The sequence below is a fragment of the Podarcis erhardii genome (genome assembly GCF_964252035.2).
Source record: "Podarcis erhardii genome assembly, chromosome: 2".
NCBI lineage: Eukaryota > Metazoa > Chordata > Lepidosauria > Squamata > Lacertidae > Podarcis > Podarcis erhardii.
Window position 1 is genome coordinate 118979924 of NC_138498.1, and position 25738 is coordinate 119005661.

Below are 25738 nucleotides of genomic sequence, written 5' to 3' on the forward strand. Positions count from 1 at the left end.
TGTGCTAGATTTGCCCAAAAGGGAAGTCAAAAATTTGAACAAAAATGTGTGTAGTTTCAAGCCAGGCAAGGATTTTGAGACACTCGCATAAAAATAATAATAAATAATAGAAATAGAAAATAAATAATTATTATAAATTATTATTAAAACACTCCTCCTTCCCCTCTCCCTCTCCCTGCAACAGCAATTTTAAAAAGTTTTTTAATACGGCTGTTTGTTGCAGGAGCATTCCTGCACAAAAGAGGTGGAGCTTTTTCGTTTTTCTTTTTAAATGTGAAATTATGGCCTGTTACGGCAAAAATCTGGGTGCGAGGCTGCTCTGCCACCCAGCTCATCGGACTAAGTCCGTGGGTCCCTGCGGAGGAAAATGAGCTCAGCCGGAGACAGGAGCAAACTGCAGAAGATCCAAGTTTATTGCGCAACAGGTTCAAGGCGAGATTGAACAGTGAGAAAGGGGTGACATGAGTTTTTGAAACTCCCTCCATGTCCCAGAATACAGTGCAAAACACGTCATGAATATATTAAAGAGAGGTTTGGTTACACAGATTACATCATGAATATATTAAAGGGAGGTTGGGTTACACAGATCAGCAGTTCAGTAAGGTAGGGGTTGCACAGATTAACATATGGAGGAGGGAGGGGGGAATATGCAGAGCTGGAGATATGCACAGATAAACACTTCCTGGGGATGAAAAGACAATGGTCTCAAATATGCATAGTCTGCCACCTGACATTGTCTGGAGGAAAGGCTGATCAGAACAATTTGAAAGGATTAAGGTCTTGACACTTTGCTTGAGGGATTATGCTGGACAGGGGAGATGTGATGGAGTCCTAGAGTAATTGAGCAAACTGGCACGCTGATTTTCTATGAATTTTATAGATTTTAGTCCCTTTTGACAATTGGAAATAAATTGATATATTGTAGCGAAGAAGAAGGTGAAGAAGACATGCCCCCCCCCTTCCGTAACAGTCCCCCATTCGGAGATAGATTTGCATTAAAGTTCTGTAAGAACTTGCAAATCTTTTCTCCGCACCCTAAATCTCGGTGAAGGTAGGGGTGCCGTGTGAGTGGGAATAGGCCCTAATGGAAAAGGAGGTGGGTTGAGCAGGGCAACAAAGGAGGGAGCAACACGGACCAAGACAATGTATGTTTACGTTATATAGATATGCACTAAATAATAACTTTGTATCTATCGTACTAGATGTGTGGGTTTGTGCAAACCTGAAGGGGACTTGCAAATCATGCCTCTTAAGGCCATTTGCAAGTATAGTAGTGCAAAAAGGACACCTGTTGTATTTTGTTCAATAGTGGTCTATGCTTTACATTTAGCAGGAAGGTCCACTACTGACTGAAAAAAAAAATGCAGTTTGCTTTGTCCCCCGCCATTTTTGTGTTCTCAGGTGTCAAGGTAGCTTTTCTGTGGTCTCACAGTAGTGGCAATCCCTGGTGAATCCACTTAGGGCTTTCATATTAACCATGTTGCCTGGCACTCACCACAGCTGCCATAGGTTCGGGCACGTCCTGAGGGAAATGTCCTTGCCTTGGCTTCCTATGGGGGTTTTATTATTGGTCTTGCAGTCATGGGAAGTTGCGCACTTGCACTTTAAGGACCAAAAGCTAATTGCAGCCTGGATACACTTGCCCAATTCAAACTGAGTCCAATTTGAATTTATCTTTCCCCATGGTTCTCAACTCTTCAAACCAATCTGTTAAAAGAAAACCATTCTTAAAAGGGCACTTGTCCAAATAAGTCAATTTAACTCTATAAGGGATCATTCCTGCTAAATCAAGGCATATACACCTTCCTGAAGCTTCTCCTTGGTAAAGCGAGTTTTAACACATTTTAAAATGGGTAGGGAAGGTTGGCAGTGTGCCAGGTGGGACAGCGAAATGTGGTTATCTAAACATTGAACTACACAATAGCTTGATCCATTAGAAAGCATAAAGTGTATGAAAATCCTCCATTGGGGTATAAGGAATAAGGCAGTATACATTAAACATAAGACAATTACACACACACACACACACAAATTCCTCCCTTTGTGGAAATAACACTGTCAAACACATTTCAACATTCCTACATAATAACACATAATACACAACAAACTAATTAAATATCAGTTGAATATAAAAGTCAAAAAATCTCCTTGCAATTCAACTCCTCCCCTTTGAAAGAAATTGCTGTGGCCACTTTGAAAACTGTGTCTGTTGTTGTTGCAGGTAATAAGTCTCGTGGTAGCGAAGCTTTTCATTGGATCTGTAATAACACACTTGTAGAAATGATATCCTGTAAGGGCAGGGTGGACTTAAAAGACACAGTTAAAATAATAATAAAACACACACACAAACACACACACACAATGACCTATGAGGAACCAAAATAAATAAATGCTAAGACACAGAATTTTAAGAAATCTGAAGTAACAATGAAAATAAAAGAGTGTTTCTTGATGTGACAACATCGGCTAGAATGTTAATAGCAAAATACTGGAAAATGACTTAATGGCAATTTAAAGTTGTGCAAGTACCTTGAACTAGCCAAAATGACAGAATTAATAAGAAATGCTCAGGCAAAAGGTAAACAAATACCATTCCACAAACAATGTTTGGTTATGCTTCGATTAGCTTCATAGATATCATGGAAAAACGGATTAAATAAATGAAAACAGATTATTTGTAACTTAAAAAGTGTCAAAGCCACGAAGAGATGGAAGTCACTAATACAGCAGGGATTTCACAGAACAGAAAGAAAGTTAATACAGCAGGGATTTCACAGAACAGAAAGAAAGTTGTTGTGGGAGAAAAAAGGGACAAACACTTTGTTATCGGGGTTCACATATCCTGTTAAAAGGGAAAATTATTTCATGTGAGAAGCCTATCAGGAAATGCTGTTCCTAAAATGCACACAAACAAAGTCTGTGATTTAAATCCCATTGAGAGGTGGAATTCTTTGATATTTACCTGTGAAAAGAATTTGGCATGTTAAGATTTCAAACTTGGGACACATTAAGGGTGATTTCTCTCAATGGTTCCAAGTTTTACATAAACCTCCTCTCCCCCCCTCTACAGTTCCCCCTCCTTCCTCTCTCTCTCTCTCATTTCTTTTCCTATCCTCTTTTTTTTTTTTTTTCTTGCTGATCTAGTCTCTGTGCATGTGTGGAGTTCATGTCTCAGCAAACCTTTTATACTATTGAAATGTTGCATCTTTTGGCAAAATTAGAATTTGAATAAGGGAAGGGTAAGTAGATTTTAAAAGAGGGTTAGATTTAAAACAAAAGAGAGAAACTCAGCAATTGAAGTATTCACCAACAAAAGCTAGCAATTTCAGCCCAAGCAAAGCGACTGCTTCCTTTATGTACAGGAAAGGGCTAATATCCCTCTGGCCATTCGTGGAACAATGCCGCGCCCTTATATATGGGAAAAAATGGCCAGAACATCACAGCTTCACCTCTCACCTTTTTAAAACTAAAGAGCAAAGCTAGGCTGAATTTCAACTCCATCACCACACCAGAATTTAAGAATTACCCTGCAATGCTTGCGGACACATGTCCTTCCACACAGCCACAAATTGGGAGAGTTGAAAGGGACCCTGGGGTCATCTAGTCCAACCCTCCAAAATAAAGGGTTCACAGCAAGATTTCACAGCAAGATTTGTACTACACACACATACTTATGTACACAGGCACTACTGGGGAAGAGAGCACAATCAGTGCTCCTATCATGTACTAAGGAAGAAGAAAATAAAAATTCCCAACTTTATACAGAACCCTTTAGCAGATCTTGAGATTAGTTTGAGTTTACTTCCTTAGACGTGCAAGTTCCTTAGAGTGCAAGTTCCTAGACAAATGATCTTTAAAGAAAGATTGAAGTGAACATTTTCTTAAGATAGGGAGAGGATCTCTTATAAAGCATAGTTAAAACAGCCATAGATTTGATTTAAAGGGAATACAAAAGTGACAATTTTTTCCTGAATTTGCAGAGGAATAGTAAACCTAATCTATGCCCCCCCCCTTTGCAGTTTCCTTTAAAGGAAGCTTACTCAGAAGTAAATTTACCTGGCACAGAAGAAGAGAAAGGAAAAAAAAAACCCTGAAAGAGACAGAATGAAACGGGGGGGGGGCATTTTCTAAGAAAAGAGGCCTGATATCAGGAGCCTTACAATAACTCTTCTGTCCAACCAAATCAAAGTTAAAACTGGACTCAGATATTTTCTTAGAAGGAAGACCATACTTTCATAGGCATGTGCTTCATGAAATAAATACACTGCATTTTAGCTTGAGAGAGCAGTTGTGCTCGACTACGCTTTTGCAGCAGAAACATCTAATTCACATTAGAAACATTCACATTCCAGAAACATTAGAAACATTCACATTCCAAAATAGACTGTAGACTCACAATCTGAAAAGTTGCGGCAGAGCACGAGGTGGGGTAAACATTTGCACCTTTCATTCTCATTTTGTCTTATTTAGGACTGATAAGGTCCAGCATGGCTTCCTTAAAAATTAAATTTTGAAGCAAGCTTGCAGTTTAAACTATGCGCGCTTAAGAAAGGCAGTCTGTCAGAGACAGAAGGAACAGACAACACACATAACAGACAACATGTAAACACACATATTCTCATATATGTATTAACACACAACACACATAACAGACAACATGTAAACATATATACTCTCATCCTTTAGTTGGTTATTGCAAGGAGTTGGGCTGCTTCCTTTAGCTTCATTAAGTGAAATTAGTAGGAAGGTCCCACATGGTTTTAAGAGCCTCCTTGCCTCTTCAAACACCACCAGTTAACCAGCCGGCCAACGCAATTCGGGCTTGGCGGAGGCGGTGCTGGCAGGCCAGATTTCAGAACAGAGGTTCTCTAATTTTGCTTCGATAATAATTTGTGGCCAGGAATCGTCTTCCAATACGTGATGACAAATTGGAGAGGAGAGTCAGGGTCCTTCTGAGACTGAGATGGCTTTCTAGAAGCCTTCTTCCCAGAGTGAGCCCGCTCGCGTTTGGAAGCCTGGGTACCCATTTTATGTTTTACGCGTGTCTAGACAGAAAGAGGGAAGAGAAAGGGTGGTAAGGATTGGTATATCTAGGAGATTGATATACTTAATACGGGATTTATAGTAAAGAGGGGTCTTTAGTCGCTTGGCAACTTCCTTAGAGGGTTTTTAAAGAGCTCTAGCTATCCGGTATTCCTTCCTATTTCCTTAGTCAATAACCTGGGGTCCTTTTCCACTCTGCCGATCCTGCCCAATTCCTCATGGGCTATCCCTCCTGGCAACCTCCTACCTATCGTCAATCTCAGGAAAAGGGGCCCTACTGAACGCCCGCGCCGTGCGGTGCCAGATCGGGTGATCCCTGGATAGAGTTTTGAACCGAAAATCCCCCTTGCTTTTGGAAGCGGGCTCACGCACGATACACGTGTTACGTGGCACCGACCAGTGCGGCTGGGATTGATACAGAAAGCAAGACCCCTTCCTGCCCCCTCCGTAAGGGCGCTCGGGAAGTTCGGAAGAAGAACTCCAGCCCCTTGCTTTCAACTGGGATACCCATTGCGGAGAGTCGGCTATCTTTCAAGTCGGGTCTCTCCGTCTTACTTTCGGACTCCCAATTGGTGCGGCTGGCTGGAGGGTTTTTAGAGAAAGAGATAGAGCTCAGAACCCCCCTTTCGGGTCGAGCAGCAGTCCACGGTCTCTCTCACCAATTGGACCAAGAGACAGGCGAGAAGGAGCGATAGAGAGGAGGGCAGAGAATTCAGTTGCCAGGAGATTTCCACCCCTTTCCCACCAGTGCACTGGATTTTTCCTTTTCCTTATACTCACATGTCTTCTATGATGATCCCCGGATTGATGAATAAGCCGGCTGGATCCCTCTTTGCTCCCCGGCTGAACTCCTGGGGCTTTTGATTACCGCCCGGAGGATGGCCAGGGGTCCAAAGGATCTTCCCAGGCAAAATGGCCTGGTGCCGGCTGAAGATTTCAGGGCCCCCGGTCAGCAACGCGGGAGAACCGCATGCCCCACGTTGGGCGCCAACTGTTACGGCAAAAATCTGGGTGCGAGGCTGCTCTGCCACCCAGCTCATCGGACTAAGTCCGTGGGTCCCTGCGGAGGAAAATGAGCTCAGCCGGAGACAGGAGCAAACTGCAGAAGATCCAAGTTTATTGCGCAACAGGTTCAAGGCGAGATTGAACAGTGAGAAAGGGGTGACATGAGTTTTTGAAACTCCCTCCATGTCCCAGAATACAGTGCAAAACACGTCATGAATATATTAAAGAGAGGTTTGGTTACACAGATTACATCATGAATATATTAAAGGGAGGTTGGGTTACACAGATCAGCAGTTCAGTAAGGTAGGGGTTGCACAGATTAACATATGGAGGAGGGAGGGGGGAATATGCAGAGCTGGAGATATGCACAGGTAAACACTTCCTGGGGATGAAAAGACAATGGTCTCAAATATGCATAGTCTGCCACCTGACATTGTCTGGAGGAAAGGCTGATCAGAACAATTTGAAAGGATTAAGGTCTTGACACTTTGCTTGAGGGATTATGCTGGACAGGGGAGATGTGATGGAGTCCTAGAGTAATTGAGCAAACTGGCACGCTGATTTTCTATGAATTTTATAGATTTTAGTCCCTTTTGACAATTGGAAATAAATTGATATATTGTAGCGAAGAAGAAGGTGAAGAAGACATGCCCCCCCCCTTCCGTAACATGGCCATTGACCCGAAGTATTTCTGATGAGTTCAAATATAAGTGTTTAATTAAGCTCATAAATGCTTTCTCCAAAACCTTGCACTTAAGCAGTTGTATAATAAAACTCCTTCTATGTAGACAAATACTTCTAGTGAAATAGGTAAAAAGGTAAGGTAAAGGACCCCTGGATGGTTAAATCCAGTCAAAGGCAACTGTGGGGTTGCAGCCCTCATCTCACTTTCAGGCCGAGGGAGCCGGCGTTTGTCCACAGATAACTTTCTGGGTTATGTGGCCAGTGTGATAGGAATTTTATGGTCTTAGATATATGGCAACGTTCATAACCACACGTACATAGATCAGCACAGAAAAGCCAACCTGGAACCATTTTGATTCCTAAACTGAGCAAATGTTTCTCTGCATGGTCAAAATGGAAAAGCCTACCCATTGTCTCTTCCTTCACAAATCCTGTCTTAATCTGTGTTTGAATAAGGGTCAAAACAAAACAAATTCCTTCCAGTAGCACCTTAAAGACCAACTAAGTCAGTTCTTGGTATGAGCTTTCGTGTGCATGCACACTTCTTCAGATATAAGGGTGTGAGCCTTATCATTACAAAAGACTGCCCAGGCTCCCCAAGAAATCCAATCAAGTAACCTGCCAGACAGGAAATAAACAAAGTGACAGGGGAAAACAACATGCAAATGTTCTGTTTTAGACCGCCTTATCTGAGGGGTGGTCTTAGGTTACACCCCTTCTGTGATGTATGCATAATGTTTCTGGGGGTGGTCTTGATCTACAGGAGGGGAATTTCAAGTCTTTATAAGCCCTTGCACAGCAATTTTGGGGGTCCTCCTCCTCTCCTGCGTGTGAGGGGAGTACCCTGTTGCAACAGATCAATAAAGATCAAGCTTACTAGCTGCTTTGCTTCTCAATATTCTGTGGTTGGCCTCTGTTATTTTCTCCTACCAATAGGGAACCTATGTAAGGACTCTTGGATACCCCATAAGGGAAAAGGGCATATTTTTATTTACAACACCAGCATGACTAAATCTCTTCTGGGAGCCAGTGTGGTGTAGTGGTTAAGAGCAGTAGACTCGTAATCTGGGGAACCGGGTTCGTGTCTCCGCTCCTCCACATGCAGCTGCTGGGTGACCTTGGGCCAGTCACACTTCTCTGAAGTCTCTCAGCCCCACTCACCTCACAGAGTGTTTGTTGTGGGGGAGGAAGGGAAAGGAGAACGTTAGCCACTTTGAGACTCCTTTGGGTAGTGATAAAGCAGGATATCAAATCTAAACTCTTCTTCTTCTATGACGGAAACTAGAGTGCATGGAAATGCCATTTACCTTCCCGCTGCAGCCGTACCTATTTATCTCTCTGCACTGGTGTGCTTCCGAACTGCTAGATTGACAGGAGCTGGGACAGAACGGGAGCTCATTCTGTCATGGGGATTCGAACCGCCGACCTTCTAATCGACAAGCCCAAGAGGCTCAGTGGGTTTGACCACCCGCGTCCCTACTTCTAGTGAAATATTTAATTGTCAGAGAAAAAAAGATTGGAGCATGCTCAGATACAATGATGAGGTCTAGTTCCTCATCTTGCCCTCTCTCCCATAGTGCTTTATGTAAAGATAATGTGGTCAATACAAGAGTAAGAATTATGAACCTTTAGGGGTGGTACATCTTTGGGGTGTAGCACTCAGCACATGTCCAGGAGGTCAAAGACAGAAGATCATTCAGTTTGCTCTCGCTGGATGATGCAGGAACAGCAGCCACTGCTGCCAGCGGCGTAGCGTGGGTTGTCAGCACCCGGGGCAAGGCAAGTAATTTGCGCCCCTAACCCCTAACCTGCCGCCGCTGCCAGCTTCTTCTTGCTGCTGCCTGGGCTGGGGTATTTACGGTAAGGTAGCCACGGCGGCAGTGGCGGGTCCGTGTCAGGTGATCTGAGGCAAGTTGCCGCTGGCGCTGCCGCCCAAACAACGACGCTTGACCAGAGGAGGAGGAGGGCAGAGAGGCGAGGAAAATGCAAAATGGCCCAGCAGCTGCTGCAGCAGCGGCAACAGTGGGGCTGTGAGGAGGGGCTGCCTGGCGCGCCCTCTGCGGCCCTGACGCGCGGGGACCGCGGCGAGCGCTGAGAGCTGCTGCCTGCCGGACGCCTTCAGCCCAGACGCGCGCACAGCTCGTCGGTTCCGCGAGACATGGGGCTCTGCTACAGCCTGCGCCCAAGGCTCTTCGGCGTCTCCAGAGGCAGCGAGCGCCCCCCAGATGTTGCGCCCGGTGCGGCCGGCCCCCCCTGCACCCCCCACGCTACGCCACTGACTGCTGCCCGTAGCCTGATTGCAACAAACACTGAAGTCACCTCCTAAGATAATAGTACTGGTTGGAATGGATTGTAACACTTGCAGAGTGTTCTTTAAAAAATTGATCGGCTCGGAGATCCAGGAGTACACTGAGCAAAAGGCAAGTTGTTCAGTTAACAGTGTTCCATTTACATGCACATACTTCCACTGCTTTCCCCCCTAAAAAAATGTCCAGGGGCACTCTCACTTTCCTACTCATATTGAAAAATACTGCCCCTCAATGAGGCCAAACTTTGATTCACAAAATGTTTAGGGGTATGCATAACCCCTGCTTCCCCTAGGAAAAAAGCACAGAATACTTCCCTTTAGGATCTATCAAAATTTTATTAATAACAAGTGGACATTTCTTAATTACAACCATGGGAACTCCGCGAGGTTTTGAGCCCCCTATGCAAACCTTGAACACAACGGCCCCGCTGGGTCACCAAATTGGCTCAAAGTAGTCTTAGTAAGCTTTTTTACATTTCCACCAAGCACAGTAAAATGTCCCTTATTTTTCAAACTTCCAACAAACATTTGGAACTCCTTTCTACTTTCCAAGTTATTTCACAGGTTTTAAATACCAACAGAACCTCATTTTATAAAATTTCTCTTGTAAATTTTGACCCTTTGGTCCAGATGTTGCCACTGTTCCATCTGTATATTATAACCATTTTTTGCCCACTTAATCATGCATGCCTTACTTAGCTGCTTCTTGCATTTCAGATTTCAACAAATGCTGATACATTTTTGCAACAACATGCTCGTCGTCTGTCTGTCTTTGGTCTTTACCAAGTCTTTTTATCCGCCTTTTCTATCAGATCCCTTTCAAATTGTGAACTCTGGTTCATAAAACCATTTTGCCTAGCTAATTTAAACATTTAATTTTAATTGATGGTATTGAAGCCATTCTGTCACTGCAAAACAAGCATCAGCAAAGGTCTGTAGCTTAAAAGTTCCATTTTAAATCTTTATCTCTATCATTTTCCCATCTTGCCTAATGTGTCTAAGCAAAACGTCCAAGACCAAAATGAAAAGGAACAGGTAAAACAGCCAGCCTTGTCTAGTCCCCTTTTGTATCTCACAGGGTTTTGTCAATTCTCCATTAACAATTATCTGGGCTGTCTGTGATGTATAAATCAATTTCATCCATTTAATGAGCCTCTTCTCCTTCATGGATCACTGCCTTGTTGTGGCAAAGGGGCTTGAATAACTCAAGAGAAGCTATGAGCTATGTCGTGCAGAGCAACCCAAGACGGACAGGTCATAGTGGGGCATTGGGACTAAATGTGATCCACCTAGAGCAGGAACCGGCAAGCCACTCCAGTATCCCTGCCAAGAAAACTCCATGGACAAAAACAGGCATATAAAAGAGACCCTGATGTTGGGAAAGATGGAGGGCACAAAGAGAAGGGGACAGAGGATGATATGGTTGGACAGTGTTCTCGAAGCTACCAGCATGAGTTTAACCATACTGTGGGAGGCAGTGGAAGACAGGAGTGCCTGGCGTGCTCTGGTCCATGGGGTCACGAAGAGTCGGACACGACTAAACAACAACAAAAATTAGCCTCTTTAGGTATAAGTGTAATGTTGGCCTCTCTTCTACTATCTGGTACCTTACCACTCTGTAAAATATTGTTCATAGTCCGTTGCAAAGGTTGTGAAAACTCATCTTCAAAACATTTATAATAATAAGCCAATAGCTGATCTGGCGCTTTTCCTTCTTGATGGCCTCAGATAATTCCAGAATAGTTATATGACCATTCACAATGTGTCTTCGAGAAATTGAAATCTTTGGTAAATGCTGTCTCTGTAAGTATTCATCTTCTTCTTTTTCCAAAAAAAGAAATCGACCTTTATACAACTTAGAATAATATTGATGGAATGCTTTTTTCATATTGGTCTTATCTGTTATTACAGCATTTCCTTCTTGCAATTTTAATATAGCTTTCCTCTCTCCTTCCACAGCTTATACACCGAACATTGCCCAGTTTATTAGCAAATAAAAAAATATGTATGGCACAATTCAATTATCATTTCTGCAAGATAGACATTGCAAGCATAGAAAACTGTCTTTGCGGCATCTTAATTTGCCAAGTAATATTTGTCTAAGTTGGAGACCATTCCAACTATTTCCCCTCTTGTCTAATCTCAGGCATAATTATTTGTACTTTTTTTCCTGTCTTTTTTTTGAGTAAAGAATTGTGCTGTACAAAAGGTTTGCTGGCACCCCCAACCATTTGCATCCCTATGTCCTTACCTGAATTATTCTCAAAGAATTATTTTAGCTTCTGTTTGCAATCCTGTACAACCGTTTCCTGTTGCAGCTACATTTCACTGAGTCACCATCTAAAGAAACCATTTTTTTCTTTTTAAAAGTCACTATAACTGGATTGTGATCTGAAGAAACCTATGGCAATGTGTCAACTTTATCAATCCCAGTAGCCAGTGTTTTAGATAACCAAAGTAAAGCAACACATTTACAAAATGCTGCTTATTCTTCATTTGGGGTACGGAGGTCTACAACCAAAGTTAGTCCAACATACATACCTTGTTCACCAGAAAGTATCAACAGAGTTGAGAATGTATATATAAAACAACTCACTCTCTTTTCTTCAGTCCTGTTAATCCTCACCTAGGTTCTTTTTTATTCAAATAGTTTATACCCTTTCCCCTGTGTTCCTTGTAAACAATTCTACATGCAATTTCCCCCTTCAAATTATGAAATATCCATAGCTAAGCAAGTTACTTAGTCCATTCCTTTATCACCTAATTTTGTATCTTCAAATCTCCACTTTCTGTTGTGATTGCTGTGATTTCCTGGTCCCATCTTATATTTGTGTTTATTCAATTTCAGATTTAAATTTGCGCGTAAATCTTTGTTCTTCAGAAGTAAAAATTATTCCCTCTGGTATGTCCCATCTAAGCTGGATTCTTTATTGTTTCAGTTTACCTGTAAAAAATAATTAGTCTTCTCTCTTATGCGGAATCTTCAGGGTAATCTCTTTCAGCACAATTACATCTGTATCGACCATTTTCAGCCTAGTATCAAAATGTTGCTGTAAGACTTGGTCTCCTAATTCCCCCCCCCTAACAAAATGTAAAAACGCTAATAAATACAAATATATCAATTGATGCAGAAGATTTTAGAAGTTAATGTTCAATTGAAGCAAGACCATTTCCTTCCAGAACTAATGGATATGCAATTAGAAAATGATTGTGGACGATTATTTGACTACATGATTATAGCAGCAAGACTTTTATTATGCAGAAAGATGGAAAGATTTAACATTACCTGCTATGGAGGAAGCGTTGTGGAAATTACTGGACTTGGCTGAGATAGCAAAGCTGACGTGCTTAATCACAGAAAAATCATTCTTATTTAATAATTATTGGAAACCCCTTATGGGCTTTTTGTGGGTGGGGGGAATGAACTTGTGATATCTAGGTTTGGAGATTGAACAATATACAGGTTTATGGAAAGTATAATTTTGGAGTGAAAATTTTGAATAATTGTTTATATATAGCTGACAAAGAAGGAATTGGAATCCCTCCCTTCTTTCTTTCTTTTTCTTTTGCCTTTTTGTATTTTAAAAAGATATTTTGTATTTGATACTAATCTTTGTATCTCTTCTTTACAGCTTCAATAAAAATACATTTTTTAAAAAAGAGGCCTTATTAAGAAAAGGATTTAATCACACACGTGTGTAAAGTTTCTCCCCTTAGTGGTTTCTTTGATGTTGAGCAAGATTTGATTTAAGATGAAAGCTCTTTCCACACTCCTTGCATTCATACGGCTTCGCCCCTGTATGGGTTCTTTGATGCTTAGTAAGACTTCCTGTTCGGCTGAAGCTCTTTCCACACTCCTCACATTTATATGGCTTCGCTCCTGTGTGGATTCTTTGATGCTTCTTAAGGCTTCCACTGCAACCGAAGCACTTTCCACATTCTACACATTTAAATGGTTTCACGCCTGTGTGGATTCTTTTGTGTGCAGTTAGGTTTCCTTTTATAGTGAAGCTCTTTCCACACTCCTCACATTTAAATGGCTTTTCCCCTGTGTGGGTTCTTTGATGTTGAGCAAGAAGTGATTTAAGACAAAAGCTCTTTCCACACTCCTTGCATTCATACGGCATCGCCCCTGCATGGGTTCTTTGATGGGTAGAAAGACTTCCTGCTTGGCTGAAGCTCTTTCCACACTCCTCACATTTATATGGCTTCACTCCTGTGTGGATTCTTTGATGCTTCTTAAGGGTTCCGCTGCAACTGAAGCACTTTCCACATTCGACACATTTAAATGGTTTCACGCCTGTGTGGATTCTTTCGTGAGTAGTTAGGTTTCCTTTTATAGTGAAGCTCTTTCCACACTCCTCACATTTATATGGCTTCTCCCCTGTGTGGGTTCTCTCATGAAGAGAAAGAGAGCTGCCAACGGCAAAGCTCCTTCCACACTCAACACATTTATATGGTTTCTCCCCTGTGTGGATTCTTAGATGTATAGTAAGATAGTGTTTCTTACTGAAGCTCTTTCCACACTGCGTGCATTCAAAAGGTTTCTCCCCTGTATGGCTTCTTTGATGTACAGTAAGGAGTTGTCTCTGGCTGAAGCTTTTCCCACACTTATCGCATTCATATGGCTTCAAACCTGCATGAGCCATTTTATGCTGGAAAAGATTTGAGCTATATTTGAACCTCCTTCCGCATTCTACACACCCATACGGCTTCTCCCCTGTATGACTGATTTGATGGGAACTAAGGCTTCCACTGCAACGGAAGTTCTTCCCACACTCCATACATTTATATGGTTTCTCCCCTGTATGGATTCTTTGATGGAGAACAAGGCTTCCGCTATGGCCGAAATTCTTTCCACATTCCAAACATTTATATGGTTTTAGCCCTCTGTGTATTTTTAAATGTCTAGTTAGATAGCTCCTGTTTCTGAATTTCTTTCCACACTCCACACATTCAAAGGGCCTCGACGCTGTGTGGATTGTTTGATGTTTGTTGAGTACTGAAGTACAAGAGAAGCTCTTTCCACATTCCTTACATTTATATGGTTTCTCCCCCTTGTGTGTTCTCTGATGTAAAATGAGGTGTGCCTGTTGACTGAAGCTTTTCCCACACTCCATGCATTCATATGGTTTCTCCCCAGTGTGGCTCCTTTCATGGACAGTAAGGGCTCCTTTCTGACAGAAGCACTTTCCACACACCAGGCATTCATATGGTTTCTCACCTGTGTGGGTTCTCTGATGTATGTTAAGGGCTCCTCTCTGAGCGAAGCGTTTTCCACACTCCATACATTCATATGGCTTCAGCCCTGTGTGGGTTCTTAGGTGCACCGCAAGTTTTCCAGCATCTCTGAAGCTCTTCCCACATTCTATACAATCATATGGCTTCTCCCCTGTGTGGATTCTTTGATGGATGGTAAGGGCTCCTGTTTGACTGAATCTCTTTCCACACTCCACACAGTGATATGGCTTCTCCCCTGTGTGAGTTCTTTGATGTATAGTGAGGATTTTGATACAACTGAAGCTCTTTCCACACTCCACACATTCGTATCGCTTCTCAACTCTGTGAGTTCTCTGATGTGAAGTAAGGTCTTGCCTTTCACTGAAGCTCTTTCCACACTCCTCGCATTTATAGATCTCCCCCCTTGTGTGGATTTTGCAGTGTCTGTTTAAATTTGATTTAGATGTGAATGTCTTCCCACAGTCTGGGCACTTTTCCCTTCTTCTCTTGTGGTCTTGTGGAACAGGGAGTTTGCGGACGTTGGTGCTCTGAGAAGCAGAGGTTTTATTTCTCTGGTTTCCCACATTCCTCTTTCGACCCCTTTTCTTTCCAGCCATTTCTCTTCCAACCTGTTTTTCCGCAATGTCACTTCAGAAGACTGTCAGAAATTGGCTACTATGGGGAAAATGAAAAGGTGGGTATCCTAGGAGTTAAAGATTTTAAAAAGGAAGTAAATATTCCAGTTTCTTCCCTTACTCTACAGTTTGATGTGAAGTATGGTTTTCACTACAACTGAAACTCTTTGTACCATTCATGCGTTTATAAGCATTCTTCCAGGTGTGGAATCTCTTATCCTTAGGGCAGGACTGCAACTGAAGCTCCTCCTCATTTATATGGTCTTCTCCCTTCTGTGGGTTCTGCAGTGTCTATTTAATTTATATTTCACTATTTCCCCCAAGACTGGATACTCTTCCCTTCTGTTCAGTTCAAAAACTTCTTGCGGGCGCTGGCATTCATGGGCACCAACACCTCAAGCAGCTCAGAATTTCTTCCACTTCTCTTTTCATTCCTGCTGATTTTTAAATATTTGTCTCCTCATGTTATACTTGCTCCTTCCCAAAGAAGCAGCTCCTGATAATTCTCACTCTCCTGCCCATCCACTGCATAGGATTTAAAAACAAAATAAAACACCACATCAGGAGTTTGAACCAGAAACAAAAGATTGTGTTAGGATTAAAGGCTAGTTAGCTGCCTCCCTTAATTCAGTTTTCTCCCCTTTCCTCACTGCACGAAAACCGCTTAGGACACGAGTATGACTGCTATATTATTCACACATATTGAAAGCAATATTGGTATGCATCTAATTGAATATAGTAAATAATAAACAGGACACTGAAAAATAGGTAACAGCACATTAGCTTAATGAGAAGTTAGCGTGGGTTTGTAAGAACAGCTAATGGATTCTGCTCTGAGACCTGCAGTTATAGGGCGGTATACAAATCTAATTAATAGTAATAATATTTCCTGGTTGGTTGGAAATCATATGGGCAGGTTATGACTGTTGTGGGAAAAGGTGTTCTAATTATGTGACCGGTAAGCTTATGAATATATGTTAGTTCAGGGGGTATAAAATATCATGTCTGAGAGCTACAACCTTGCAGTCCCTTTGGGATTTCTGGATGTTTGTATTAATAAGGGCATAATTTTTCACTTAAAGCCACTGCCTGCTGGCATTCCTTTTTTTTCAAATTTTATTTTTTCTCATATATAATTTTTCCTATATCCACTATGTCACTCTTTCTCTTATCTTTATTTTCTCTCTTCTTACAAAAAACCCCGACGCCTTCCGCTCCCCCTCTATCTCTCTTTGTTTTGAAACAATTCTTCTGTCAAGTTGGCTGTTCCCAAAACAAAGTTCTGTTCACACAAAGAAGAAAGATTCAGGTAGGTGTTGGTCTGATGTAGTCAGAAAAAAATTAAAAAATTGTCCAGTAGCACCTTAGAGACCAACTAACAAACTTAAAAAGAGAGACATCACCTTGCCGACAAAGGTCCGTATAGTTAAAGCCATGGTTTTCCCAATAGTGATGTATGGAAGTGAGAGCTGGACCATAAAGAAGGCTGATTGCCAAAGAATGGGTGCTTTTGAATTACGGTGCTGGAGGAGACTCTTGAGAGTCCCATGGACTGCAAGAAGATCCAAGCTATCTATTCTTAAGGAAATCAGCCCTGAGTGCTCACTGGAAGGACAGATCCTGAAGCTGAGGCTCCAATACTTTGGCCACCTCATGAGAAGAGAAGACTCCCTGGAAAAGACCCTGATGTTGGGAAAGACGGAGGGCACAAGGAGAAGGGGACGACAGAGGACGAGATGGCTGGACAGTGTTCTCAAAGCTGCCAACATGAGTTTGACCAAACTGCGGGAAGCAGTGGAAGACAGGAGTGCCCGGTGTGCTCTGGTCCAGGGGGTCACGAAGAGTCGGAAGTGACTAAACAACAACAACAAACAAACTTAGCTGGTCGTTGGTCTCTAAGGTGCTACTGGACAATTTTTAAATATTTTTTGACAAAGAAGAAAGTTATTTTTAGCTTTTCCTGTTAGTCTCTGCAGCAGAAGGCCAGGTGGAGGGGAGGAAAGAGACCTTGGAGATGGCTTTAGTTTTTTAAGCTTCTTTTCTTAAATCCAGTCAGGCAGCACCTCTAAAAGCAAATTCAAACCTTCGCCCAGGAATAATAATAATAATAACAGGGCAGGAAGAAGAGGAAGAGGAAGAGGAAGAGGAAGAGGAGGAGGAAGAAGAAGAAGAAGGAGGAGGAGGAGGAGGAGGAGGAGGAAGCCAAGGTTTCAAGAGGAATTATCCCTCTAATAGGGAATTTTTCTTCCACTCCAAAGCCCCCTCTCCTGCTCTGCATTCCCTTCCTCCTTCTCCCTTCCTGTCATGGGATCTCCTTTGCCTTCAAAGGCACTCTGCACTCCTCACACCTCCCCTTGGGGCTGAGTGGGGGTTTGGGATATCAGCGGCTGCCTCCTTTCCCCGGACAGCCCCTGCCGGCCAGTGCAGCCAATACTAGTTGAGCCAAGGGATGCAAGTCAGCTTCCTTCGATCCTACTGAAGCAGCTCGCCCTTTTGAACCCCGAGGGAATCTCGCTTCGTTTGCAACGGAAGAGACCACAGATCATGGGCAGAGGGACACACTTTGCATGCAAAAGGGGGGCAGACAAACACACACACACGGAAGGAGAGCCGCTGCCAGTCCGCGCAGGCAGCGCTGAGCGAGGTGAACGGTTAACCGATGGTCTGAACTCAAGATTTTTTCCTTGGCTGTGTTACGGCAAAAATCTGGGTGTGAGGCTACTCTGCCACCCAGCTCATCGGACTAAGTCCGTGGGTCCCTGCGGAGGAAAATGAGCTCAGCCGGAGACAGGAGCAAACTGCAGAAGATCCAAGTTTATTGCGCAACAGGTTCAAGGCGAGATTGAACAGTGAGAAAGGGGTGACATGAGTTTTTGAAACTCCCTCCATGTCCCAGAATACAGTGCAAAACACGTCATGAATATATTAAAGAGAGGTTTGGTTACACAGATTACATCATGAATATATTAAAGGGAGGTTGGGTTACACAGATTAACATATGGAGGAGGGAGGGGGGAATATGCAGAGCTGGAGATATGCACAGATAAACACTTCCTGGGGATGAGAAAACAATAGTCCCAAATATGCATAGTCTGTCACCTGACATTGCCTGGAGGAAAGGCTGATCAGAGCAATTTGAAAGGATTAGGGTCTTGACACCTTGCTGGAGGGATTATGCTGGACAGGGGAGGTGTGATGGAGTCCTAGAGAAATTGAGCAAACTGGCACGTTGATTTTCTATGAATTTTATAGATTTTAGTCCCTTTTGACATTGACAATTGGAAATAAATTGATATATTGTAGCGAAGAAGAAGGTGAAGAAGGCATGCCCCCCCCCTTCCGTAACAGTCCCCCATTCGGAGATAGATTTGCATTAAAGTTCTGTAAGAACTTGCAAATCTTTTCTCCGCACCCTAAATCTCGGTGAAGGTAGGGGTGCTGTGTGAGTGGGAATAGGCCCTAATGGAAAAGGAGGTGGGTTGAGCAGGGCAACAAAGGAGGGAGCAACACGGACCAAGACAATGTATGTTTACGTTATATAGATATGCACTAAATAATAACTTTGTATCTATCGTACTAGATGTGTGGGTTTGTGCAAACCTGAAGGGGACTTGCAAATCATGCCTCTTAAGGCCATTTGCAAGTATAGTAGTGCAAAAAGGACACCTGTTGTATTTTGTTCAATAGTGGTCTATGCTTTACATTTAGCAGGAAGGTCCACTACTGACTGAAAAAAATGCAGTTTGCTTTGTCCCCCGCCATTTTTGTGTTCTCAGGTGTCAAGGTAGCTTTTCTGTGGTCTCACAGTAGTGGCAATCCCTGGTGAATCCACTTAGGGCTTTCATATTAACCATGTTGCCTGGCACTCACCACAGCTGCCATAGGTTCGGGCACGTCCTGAGGGAAATGTCCTTGCCTTGGCTTCCTATGGGGGTTTTATTATTGGTCTTGCAGTCATGGGAAGTTGCGCACTTGCACTTTAAGGACCAAAAGCTAATTGCAGCCTGGATACACTTGCCCAATTCAAACTGAGTCCAATTTGAATTTATCTTTCCCCATGGTTCTCAACTCTTCAAACCAATCTGTTAAAAGAAAACCATTCTTAAAAGGGCACTTGTCCAAATAAGTCAATTTAACTCTATAATGGATCATTCCTGCTAAATCAAGGCATATACACCTTCCTGAAGCTTCTCCTTGGTAAAGCGAGTTTTAACACATTTTAAAATGGGTAGGGAAGGTTGGCAGTGTGCCAGGTGGGACAGCGAAATGTGGTTATCTAAACATTGAACTACACAATAGCTTGATCCATTAGAAAGCATAAAGTGTATGAAAATCCTCCATTGGGGTATAAGGAATAAGGCAGTATACATTAAACATAAGACAATTACACACACACACACACAAATTCCTCCCTTTGTGGAAATAACACTGTCAAACACATTTCAACATTCTTACATAATAACACATAATACACAACAAACTAATTAAATATCAGTTGAATATAAAAGTCAAAAAATCTCCTTGCAATTCAACTCCTCCCCTTTGAAAGAAATTGCTGTGGCCACTTTGAAAACTGTGTCTGTTGTTGTTGCAGGTAATAAGTCTCGTGGTAGCGAAGCTTTTCATTGGATCTGTAATAACACACTTGTAGAAATGATATCCTGTAAGGGCAGGGTGGACTTAAAAGACACAGTTAAAATAATAATAAAACACACACACAAACACACACACACAATGACCTATGAGGAACCAAAATAAATAAATGCTAAGACACAGAATTTTAAGAAATCTGAAGTAACAATGAAAATAAAAGAGTGTTTCTTGATGTGACAACATCGGCTAGAATGTTAATAGCAAAATACTGGAAAATGACTTAATGGCAATTTAAAGTTGTGCAAGTACCTTGAACTAGCCAAAATGACAGAATTAATAAGAAATGCTCAGGCAAAAGGTAAACAAATACCATTCCACAAACAATGTTTGGTTATGCTTCGGAAGTAACAATGAAAATAAAAGAGTGTTTCTTGATGTGACAACATCGGCTAGAATGTTAATAGCAAAATACTGGGAAATGACTTAATGGCAATTTAAAGTTGTGCAAGTACCTTGAACTAGCCAAAATGACAGAATTAATAAGAAATGCTCAGGCAAAAGGTAAACAAATACCATTCCACAAACAATGTTTGGTTATGCTTCGATTAATTTCATAGACATCATGGAAAAACGGATTAAATAAATGGAAACAGATTATTTGTAACTTTAAAAGTGTCAAAGCCACGAAGAGATGGAAGTCACTAATACAGCAGGGATTTCACAGAACAGAAAGAAAGTTGTTGTGGGAGGAAAAAGGGACAAACACTTTGTTCACATATCCTGTTAAAAGGGAAAATTATTTCATGTGAGAAGCCTGTCAGGAAATGCTGTTCCTAAAATGCACACAAACAAAGTCTGTGACTTAAATCCCATTGAGGGGTGGAATTCTTTGATATTTACCTGTGAAAAGAATTTGGCATGTTAAGATTTCAAACTTGGGACACATTAAGGGTGATTTCTCTCAATGGTTCCAAGTTTTAACATAAACCTCCTCTCCCCCCCTCTACAGTTCCCCCTCCTTCCTCTCTCTCTCTCTCTCTCTCTCTCTTTTTAAGCTGATCTAGCCTCTGTGCATGTGCAGAGTTCATGTCAGCAAACCTTTTATACTTTGAAAATGTCATCTTTTGGCTAAATTAGAATTTGAATAAGATTAGAATTTGAATAAGAGAAGGGAAGGGTAAGGAGTAGATTTAAAAAATAGGGTTAGATTTTTTAAACAAAAAAGAGAAACTGAGCAATTAAAGTATTCAATAAAGTTAGCAATTGTAGCCCAAGCAAAAAGGACTGCTTCCTTTATGTACAGGAAAGGGCTAATATCTCTCTGGTCATTCGCGGAACAATGCCACGCCCTTATATATGGGGGGAAATGGCCAGAGTCAGAATTCATAGGAATTTTTATTTTATTTATTATTATTTTTTAACATTCTAAGTTTTTCGGCCTTACCATTTGCAGACAAAAATTTTCCTGCCCCTTTATTTACAGGATTGGTCAAGGCCCATATGTATTTGTCTGATTTTTAAATAGTAGACAAAATGATAAACACTGTAATCACTCAAATGCTTGATATTACCAGTTGTGCTTCAAAACATCACAGCTTCACCTCTCACCTTTTAAAACTAGAGAGCAAAGCTAGGCTGAATTTCAACTCCATCACCACACCAGAATTTAAGAATTACCCTGCGATGCTTGCGGACACATGTCCTTCCACACAGCCACAAATTGGGAGAGTTGAAAGGGACCCTGGGGTCATCTAGTCCAACCCTCCAAAATATAGGGTTCACAGCAAGATTTCACAGCAAGATTTGTACTACACACACATTCTTATGTATACAGGCACTACTGGGGAAGAGAGCACAATCAGTGCTCCTATCATGTACTAAGGAAGAGGAAAATAAAAATTCCTAACTTTATACAGAACCCTTTAGCAGATCTTGAGATTAGTTTGAGTTTACTTCCTTAGACGTGCAAGTTCCTTAGAGTGCAAGTTCCTAGACAAATGATCTTTAAAGAAAGATTGAAGTGAACATTTTCTTAAGATAGGGAGAGGATCTCTTATAAAGCATAGTTAAAACAGCCATAGATTTGATTTAAAGGGAATACAAAAGTGAAAATTTTAAGCCTAATCTATGCCCCCCCCCCTTTTGCAGTTTCCTTTAAAGGAAGCTTACTCGGAAGTAAATTTACCTGGCACAGAAGAAGAGAAAAAGGAAAAAAACCTGAAAGAGACAGAATGAAACAAGGGGGGGCATTTTCTAAGAAAAGAGGCCTGATATCAGGAGCCTTACAATAACTCTTCTGTCCAACCAAATCAAAGTTAAAACTGGACTCAGATATTTTCTTAGAAGGAAGACCATACTTTCATAGGCATGTGCTTCATGAAATAAATACACTGCATTTTAGCTTGAGAGAGCAGTGGTGCTCACCTACGCTTTTGCAGCAGAAACATCTAATTCACATTAGAAACATTCACATTCCAAAATAGACTGTAGACTCACGATCTGAAAAGTTGCAGCAAAGCAAGAGGTGGGGTAAACATTTGCACCCTTCATTCTCATTTTGTCTTATTTAGGACTGATAAGGTCCAGCATAGCTTCCTTAAATTTAAAATTTTGAAGCAAGCTTGCAGTTTAAACTATGCGCGCTTAAGAAAGGCAGTCTGTCAGAGACAGAAGGAACAGACAACACACATAACAGACAACATGTAAACACACATATTCTCATATATGTATTAACACACAACACACATAACAGACAACATGTAAACATATATACTCTCATCCTTTAGTTGGTTATTGCAAGGAGTTGGGCTGCTTCCTTTAGCTTCATTAAGTGAAATTAGTAGGAAGGTCCCACATGGTTTTAAGAGCCTCCTTGCCTCTTCAAACACCACCAGTTAACCAGCCGGCCAACGCAATTCGGGCTTGGCGGAGGCGGTGCTGGCGGGCCAGATTTCAGAACAGAGGTTCTAATTTTGCTTCGATAATAATTTGTGGCCAGGAATCGTCTTCCAATACGTGATGACAAATTGGAGAGGAGAGTCAGGGTCCTTCTGAGACTGAGATGGCTTTCTAGAAGCCTTCTTCCCAGAGTGAGCCCGCTCGCGTTTGGAAGCCTGGGTACCCATTTTATGTTTTACGCGTGTCTAGACAGAAAGAGGGAAGAGAAAGGGCGGTAAGGATTGGTATATCTAGGAGATTGATATACTTAATACAGGATTCATAGTAAAGAGGGGTCTTTAGTCGCTTGGCAACTTCCTTAGAGGGTTTTTAAAGAGCTCTAGCTATCCGGTATTCCTTCCTATTTCCTTAGTCAATAACCTGGGGTCCTTTTCCACTCTGCCGATTCCGCCCAATTCCTCATGGGCTATCCCTCCTGGCAACCTCCTACCTATCGTCAATCTCAGGAAAAGGGGTCCTACTGAACGCCCGCGCCATGCGGTGCCAGATCGGGTGATCCCTGGATAGAGTTTTGAACCGAAAATCCCCCTTGCTTTTGGAAGCGGGCTCACGCACGATACACGTGTTACGTGGCACCGACCAGTGCGGCTGGGATTGATACAGAAAGCAAGACCACTTCCTGCCCCCTAGGAAGGACGCTCGGGAAGTTCGGAAAAAGAACTCCAACCCCTTGCTTTCAACTGGGATACCCGTTGCGGAGAGTCGGCTATCTTTCAAGTCGGGTCTCTCCGTCTTACTTTCGGACTCCCAATTGGTGCGGCTGGCTGGAGGGTTTTTAGAGAAAGAGATAGAGCTCAGAACCCCCCTTTCGGGTCGAGCAGCAGTCCACGGTCTCTCTCACCAATTGGACCAAGAGACAGGCGAGAAGGAGCGATAGAGAGGAGGGCAGAGAATTCAGTTGCCAGGAGATTTCCACCCCTTTCCCACCAGTGCACTGGATTTTTCCTTTTCCTTATACTCACGTGTCTTCTATGATGATAAGCCGGCTGGATCCCTCTTTGCTCCCCGGCTGAACTCCTGGGGCTTTCGATTACCGCCCGGAAGATGGCCGGGGGTCCAAAGGATCTTCCCAGGCAAAATGGCCTGGTGCCGGCTGAAGATTTCGGGGCCCCCGGTCAGCAACGCGGGAGAACCGCATGCCCCACGTTGGGGCGCCAACTGTTACGGCAAAAATCTGGGTGTGAGGCTACTCTGCCACCCAGCTCATCGGACTAAGTCCGTGGGTCCCTGCGGAGGAAAATGAGCTCAGCCGGAGACAGGAGCAAACTGCAGAAGATCCAAGTTTATTGCGCAACAGGTTCAAGGCGAGATTGAACAGTGAGAAAGGGGTGACATGAGTTTTTGAAACTCCCTCCATGTCCCAGAATACAGTGCAAAACACGTCATGAATATATTAAAGAGAGGTTTGGTTACACAGATTACATCATGAATATATTAAAGGGAGGTTGGGTTACACAGATTAACATATGGAGGAGGGAGGGGGGAATATGCAGAGCTGGAGATATGCACAGATAAACACTTCCTGGGGATGAGAAAACAATAGTCCCAAATATGCATAGTCTGTCACCTGACATTGCCTGGAGGAAAGGCTGATCAGAGCAATTTGAAAGGATTAGGGTCTTGACACCTTGCTGGAGGGATTATGCTGGACATAGGAGGTGTGATGGAGTCCTAGAGAAATTGAGCAAACTGGCACGTTGATTTTCTATGAATTTTATAGATTTTAGTCCCTTTTGACATTGACAATTGGAAATAAATTGATATATTGTAGCGAAGAAGAAGGTGAAGAAGGCATGCCCCCCCCTTCCGTAACAGCTGGTTGATGGTTTGCAGCCGAGTTTTAATTTTGGAAGCGGCATCCACCCAGTTTCCCGCGCATCTAGCATTGCTTGAAATGTCAAATAAAACGCGCCGAGGCCCTATTGGAAAAGGGGGAGGAAGGCTCCTTACTTACAGTTTATTGTATTTGCAAGGACGGCTGCAGATTTCATGCCTACACCAGGGATCTGGCATAAAAAGAGAAAGAGAGATTGAGAAAGGGCGGGAAGGAAGGAGGGAGCAAGAGGAGGAGCTTTGATGGGATTCCTAGGAAAGTGCAAAGTGCATTTTCCCCAGGCGATCTGCCAGTCTCTGCACCTGCCCTCTGCTGGCTGGAGCCGTGCATCATCATCTTCATCATCATCTTCATCATCATCATCATCATCCTTTATTTATATCCCGCCCATCTGGCTGGGTTTTCCCCAACAGAATATTAAAAACACAATAAAACATCAAAATTAAAAACTTTCCTAAACAGGATTGCCTTCAGATGTGCACACACACCTCAACACATAAAAAAAAAAAAATAGGCGATGTGTTTTTGGGAATACGAAGTTCTAAACATTATTTTTGCCCTTTTGTCGCTTCGGAGTCCAAGAGAACAAGTGGGAGTCTTTGCACGCAGCAACCAAGATTTCTGAAAAATAAGTCATGTCAGACTAACCTGATCTCATTTTTTGACAGAATTACAAGCCTGGTAGATGAAGGGAACGCAGTGGATGTAGTCTACCTTGATTTCAGCAAGGCATTTGACAAGGTGCCCCATGATATTCTCGTAAAGAAGCTGGTAAAATGCGGACTTGACTATGCTACCACTCAGTGGATTTGTAACTGGCTGACTGACCGAACCCAAAGGGTTCTCATCAATGGTTCCTCTTCATCCTGGAGAAGAGTGACTAGTGGGGTGCCACAGGGTTCTGTCTTGGGCCCGGTCTTATTCAACATCTTTATCAACGACTTGGATGATGGACTCAAGGGCATCCTGATCAAATTTGCAGATGACACCAAACTGGGAGGACAGGATCACACTTCAAAACGACCTTGACAGATTAGAGAACTGGGCCAAAACAAACAAGATGAATTTTAACAGGGTGAAATGTAAAGTATTGCACTTGGGCAAAAAAAATGAGAGGCACAAATACAAGATGGGGGACACCTGGCTTGAGAGCAGTACATGTGAAAAGGATCTAGGAGTCTTGGTTGACCACAAACTTGACATGAGCCAACAGTGTGACGCGGCAGCTAAAAAAGCCAATGCAATTCTGGGCTGCATCAATAGGAGTATAGCATCTAGATCAAGGGAAGAAATAGTGCCACTGTATTCTGCTCTGGTCAGACCTCACCTGGAGTACTGTGTCCAGTTCTGGGCACCACAGTTCAAGAAGGACACTGACAAACTGGAACGTGTCCAGAGGAGGGCAACCAAAATGGTCAAAGGCCTGGAAACGATGCCTTATGAGGAACGGCTAAGGGA

At 42.6% G+C, this 25738-nt stretch overlaps 1 protein-coding gene across 1 annotated transcript; it reads right to left on the reverse strand.

The window, feature by feature from the left end:
- Positions 1–11510: 11510 nt before the first annotated feature.
- Positions 11511–15469, reverse strand: LOC309336646 (uncharacterized protein). Its single transcript, XM_081852727.1, has one exon. It carries the CDS (start codon positions 14875–14877, stop codon positions 12754–12756), a length of 2124 nt encoding a protein of 707 aa, XP_081708853.1. The 5' UTR covers positions 14878–15469; the 3' UTR covers positions 11511–12753.
- Positions 15470–25738: the final 10269 nt, after the last annotated feature.

What these genes read in the sequence shown, in the direction of transcription:
- LOC309336646 (XM_081852727.1), bottom strand. Translation starts at nt 14,877, where the DNA reads ATGGCTGGAAAGAAAAGGGGTCGAAAGAGGAATGTGGGAAACCAGAGA.